Source organism: Echiichthys vipera (genome assembly GCF_963691815.1).
Source record: "Echiichthys vipera genome assembly, chromosome: X".
In the NCBI taxonomy this organism is placed as follows: domain Eukaryota; kingdom Metazoa; phylum Chordata; class Actinopteri; order Perciformes; family Trachinidae; genus Echiichthys; species Echiichthys vipera.
In genome coordinates this window covers 34,679,389-34,684,314 of record NC_139825.1, presented here as the reverse complement: position 1 = coordinate 34,684,314, position 4,926 = coordinate 34,679,389, and the positions used below count along the sequence as shown (strand labels likewise).

The 4,926-nt window shown below is 44.0% G+C and overlaps 1 protein-coding gene across 1 annotated transcript in view; it reads left to right on the top strand.

Annotated features, from left to right (window-relative positions):
- Nucleotides 1-1,954: 1,954 nt before the first annotated feature.
- LOC310965564 (major intrinsically disordered Notch2-binding receptor 1-like) overlaps nucleotides 1,955-4,926 on the top strand; it is a gene marked incomplete at both ends in the record, with an annotated part of 3,377 nt that continues 405 nt past the window's right edge. Inside the window, 2 exons of the mRNA XM_083939234.1 lie at nucleotides 1,955-3,952; nucleotides 4,593-4,808. Of these exons, the coding sequence (XP_083795360.1) occupies nucleotides 1,955-3,952; nucleotides 4,593-4,808 (2,214 nt within the window). The remainder of the gene's footprint in view (nucleotides 3,953-4,592; nucleotides 4,809-4,926) is intronic.

The window sequence follows — 4,926 nt, the reverse complement described above, 5'->3', positions numbered from 1 at the left end:
AAGCCGATTATTTTTTGATTACTTTTTTTTACCTGGTATATCGAATCATGCTGCAGGCCTGACAGTAATACATTATTGTCTTATACCTACACCCACATACCACGGCTCATTCACTGCATTGATTCCCAATGATTCCTGAGTACATAGGATGATGGATGTGCTCTTCTGTGAGTTACCAGTTATATTAGAGATGTCCATTCTGATTATAGTGGAGTGCTACTTCTCTTCGATGAAAGCCTTGCCCTTCTCCCGCTCTAATGGAGTTTTAAGTACAACCTTTTATGGACCATAATGCACAGTCGTGGTGAAAAGTCTGGGAGGGCTGATGTCTGGCAGACAGTGCTGTGTGTAGGCAACAATCTAGTAGGCAATTTGCCTTCGACCTTATAGCTAACTGTCAGTTTGGAGCGTCAATTAGAAAACATCAATTTTTAATCTGACCTTTATTACTATGCTCGTTTTGCACACATAACCAATTATTGCTATGGCACCCTGAAAAATATGCTCCTGGACCTGACCCACTCATACACACTGGGGTGTCCTGTCAACAGGGTGTTTCTCCTCCAATGTACCAATCAGAAATGTGTGTGCACTGTTGACTTTGCAGGTGTCATTGCTGATCTGTGGTGAGGGGAAACCGTTTGAATGTATTTTGAGGTCCCTTAGAGGACTGCAAGGACTTGTGGGAAGATGACCTGATTTCTAATTTCTCCTGCCTGTGCTGTGGGCTAGTCGCTGCTACAAACAAGAGAAGCCCATGAAAGGAGTGTGACAGTATGAGCCTGTCCGGATCTATTTGGAATATGGCCTCGCCGTCGGAATAAAACTGGATTTTATTAGTCAATTTTCATGGACGCAGGAGTGACTGTTAATCTCTTTCAATAGATTCAGGTAAGTGGAGATACTCCCATCAACTCTGCTTTATCTTCAGCAGTAAAATGTTGACATTCTAAAAAAGATTCGCAGCACTAACGTGCAATTGGTGCCAGCTAATAGTACAAAGGGGGCTGGCAGTCGAGATCTTTGCGCCTTTTCCCAAATAATTGTCCCACACTGTCCTCATCCTCAGACCTTGTGCCTGGAGTAAAGTTACTGAATATATATTCATTGACACATCCCGTATTTATTCAGTAAAGTGGCGAGTTGCCTGCGATATGTCCTGAGGCTGTTAAGAGAAATGAGATGATTAAACATGTCCAGTGAGGTAACGATGTGTGCGGTGTGGCGGCGTCATCACGTCAGATGATCGGTTATTTTAGGGTCCAAAATAAGGTCGCTTTCTAAATTCCCACCCAAAGGGTTTTTTCTATCCGAGTTGAAAAAAGTCGACTTTGATTGTCTTATTTTCCAGGAATCATGTGCTGCCTCTGAAACAGTATGTCAAACACAATTAAAATATCAAATATATAACTGCTACACAGTTAAATTCAATACTAAACGTCCGGTTTATTATTAGGCTACTACCACCTTTTAATTCATATTCATATTATTATTATTGTTGTTATTATTATGTAAAAATAATAATAGCATTCTAGTCTATTTATACAATATATTTAGATAATAGGTCTAATAAACACATGTATAGCTATACATAATATATCAAATAATGTTTTGTTTATGGCTTTATTATTCTTATTAGCATGTGAAATTCACCTGTACAACTAACATCATGTTGTTCTTCTTATGCTTCATGAAGATCTGTTTTCTTGGGTCAAAGAAAGAGAGATGTGCTTAAGATTAATATGCACTTATAAGATATATGGATATGGAACTTTGATTCCACCTGCTGCGCTTATATTTGTCTTAGTATATTGCCTTGTGTTTCTTTCATATATTGTCTTAATAGCTTATTGTGTGTCATGAAAATCACTCCAAATTTTGTTGGTCTTGAAAGTTACTAAATAAACTTGCTTTGCCTTGCTAACTGCCTGTTTTCCCTCTCAGGTGAGCGGCCATGGCTAAACTGCTGCAGGAATACCCTGGGGTCCTTCTGGGGATCCTAGAGGAACTTGCCAATATGCGCAATTTGCTGACCTTCCAAGATCTTTGTCGCGTGGTCAGTACCCGCTTTGAACTGGAGCACCTCATTGAGCTTAGGAGTTTGCTGTTTGCTGCTGCAAGCCAGGACCCCTGTTTCCCAGCTACTCTCTTCAGAGACCGTGTTTCCACCAGGGGCCAGGGGCTATCACCAATAGGTGTCGCTGCAGACATTGTAACCATCTTCAATCTTATTCAGATGACGGGTGGGGCCAGTGATGACAGCCTACCAATGAGAGCCCAGATGGTCCTGCCTGTCGACCAGTCCCGAGGCCCCATTCTGCCTGGAATAAATCAGCTGAATATTCCTGGTCGAGAAAGAGCACGTGCCCACTCTGACTCCGAAGGCAGGCCTATTGATTCCCACTTGCTTTTTCCAAGATCTAATTATTCTGCCCGCAAGCGAGGAAGTCTTCCCCCTGATCCCATCTCACTTGTGTCCTCCCCTCCAATCAGGGCGAGGGCTGTATCTTTCGACTTGCCTCACACAACATTTTTGTACCCCAGTGGTCAAATCCCCAACGAGATCATGAAGAATCTCTACCTGCCTTTGGAGACGGACAGTGAGTCTAGTGGAGATTCTGCACCCATGGAGGTATTTGAAGATGAACAGGGATCGTCTGTTGACCAGAAGAGAAACATCTTTAGGAAGGACTTCCATAACCAGCCGCCTCTAATTCCCCAGGTGACTGTTAACAGTGAGTCTCCCAGTCCCAATAAGGGGCAGAAAGGATTCGACAATCATAGCTTTGAAAGAATCCCTAACCCTTACCCATCACCAGCAACAGTCAACCAATCACCAGAACAGAGGGCTAAACACGAAAGCATTGATGACCTTCAGGACTCAACTTACTTCGGCCCCCGGTCAATCCCAGAGCAATCCCCCCGGCACCTTCAACCTCCAAGGACCCAGAGGCCCATCTGGAGCAACAAGAGTCACAGTCTAGAGGACCGGATAGGCCTGAGCAGCATTGGAATGGGGATGGAATCACAGGGAGGGCTGCCTCCAAGACGGTCTACCCCTGCAATAAGCAATTTGGGGGGGTCCTCAGGGGGTGAGAGTGGGGATAGTGGAATGGCATGTGGAGTCGATGGAGTCAAGGCTCAAGGAACACAGACAGACCCACCGGACACCCGGCGCCTCCGTAGCTTGGTCCACGCTGATCGCCTCTCCTTCATGACCTCATTAGACGACCCAGAGTTTGGTGAGGATGACATCAGCGCCATTTTTCGTTTCTTAGATGACATAAGCATGTGTGGTTCCACGGGAGTCCTGCACCCCAGTGATGGATCAGGGGCCATTAACCAGGACACCCCCGAAGCCAGGCGTGGCCGCCTAGGTCAACTCCAAAGGCTTTTCCACTCTCTGGAAAGCAGCGATGATGGGCTAAAGGCCAGTGTCTGTAAGCTGCTGCTCCGTATGAGCCAGATAGAAAGACAACTGGAGTCCCTGAATGATGTAAAGGCTGAGATTTCCCAGGTACTGTCCGCACTGCAGCGACTGGATGAAAAGATCCAGCAGCCTATTGGCGGGGATGGTCAAGGCACCGGTGGGCGATGGCTGGAACCTCTCAGTGGCGTCTCTTCCTTTATGAGCCACCCTATAACCCCTTCTGAGTCATCAGAGCCTCAGCCTCTTTCTGCGTCTGAGCATCTGTTTCCAGGGACCAGTACTAGCAGTCTGGACTGGAACCGGTGGAGCACTCCCAGGGAGAAAACAGAAAGCACAGAGGGTCAGGCTGATTTAAAGGAGGGGAAAGAAGGGAAGAAGGATGCATCATCTCGATGTGCCTCGAAAACCCAGTCTGAAGAGAAAAGTGTCTTTGATTCCAAACAGCTGAATGTCTCTACCTCTGCAAGAGACTGGACAGTGTCATTCTCCAAAAGTAAAGATGGTAAAGCTTCACATGGAAAGGTAGAGTAATTTTACTGTGTACATTTTATTCTATATTTCCCATGATACATAAAGAAATAACTGCTAGATGAAAGATGAGTGTCTTAGCACGAGTGTCAGTTCTTAAACAGATTTGACAGTAAATCATTTTGATGGCAAAACAATACTCACACCATGTGTGTATGGCCAGGCTGTGCGACCACATAATGTGTTACGCCTGTAGCTGGCCCTGTGGTCTGTTGGGTAGATACATGTGATTGTGTGGTTGGCTGAAAAGCTAATCAGGCCACTTTTTAAGGTGTTGGTTTAAATCTTTACCGTAAACACTTCAAGTTTCAAGTTATTTATTGTCAACAACAATTACAGAGAAGCGGTTGTTGCCAATGAAAATCTTAGCTCTAAGACTCCTTTCAACAATGCTCATTAAATATGTATAAAAATAAAATCATTCAATTAAAAATTGAGAGTCCAATACACAAAATGCCACAGACACTAAATGTAGAGATAGAATATATAATATATAAATTATAAAATAAAACTATATATACAGCACATTTATAGTCAGGGCTGCAAAGAAACATTTCACATCTCCAAATAGGTCCAAATAGGTAGGTCTTGTAGGTCTATATAAAAATCTGTGCTTGGCCCACTTTCCTTCTAGGTAGATCAGTCAAGCAGCACGACTAACCTACTCTCCAAAAAGCCATCCAGCCTGATGGAACAAGTGTTTAACTCGTCCCTGTTCCGCCACAAAGACAGCAGTCTGACAGGTGGACTAACCTCTGGGAAGATGGACCCCAGATTATCTGAGGGGAGGGGAAGGCCCATATGGACAGTAGATGACAGAGAGGCACGAATCTCCCCTTTGGACTTACAGGTAAGATTTGTTGACTTTGAAAGGGTTACGTTAGTTAAAAACATTACATTCTATTTCCAGGTATGACTTAATAGGATATGTTTTCTGGATTATTACAGTCATTTTTTAAAATATAAAT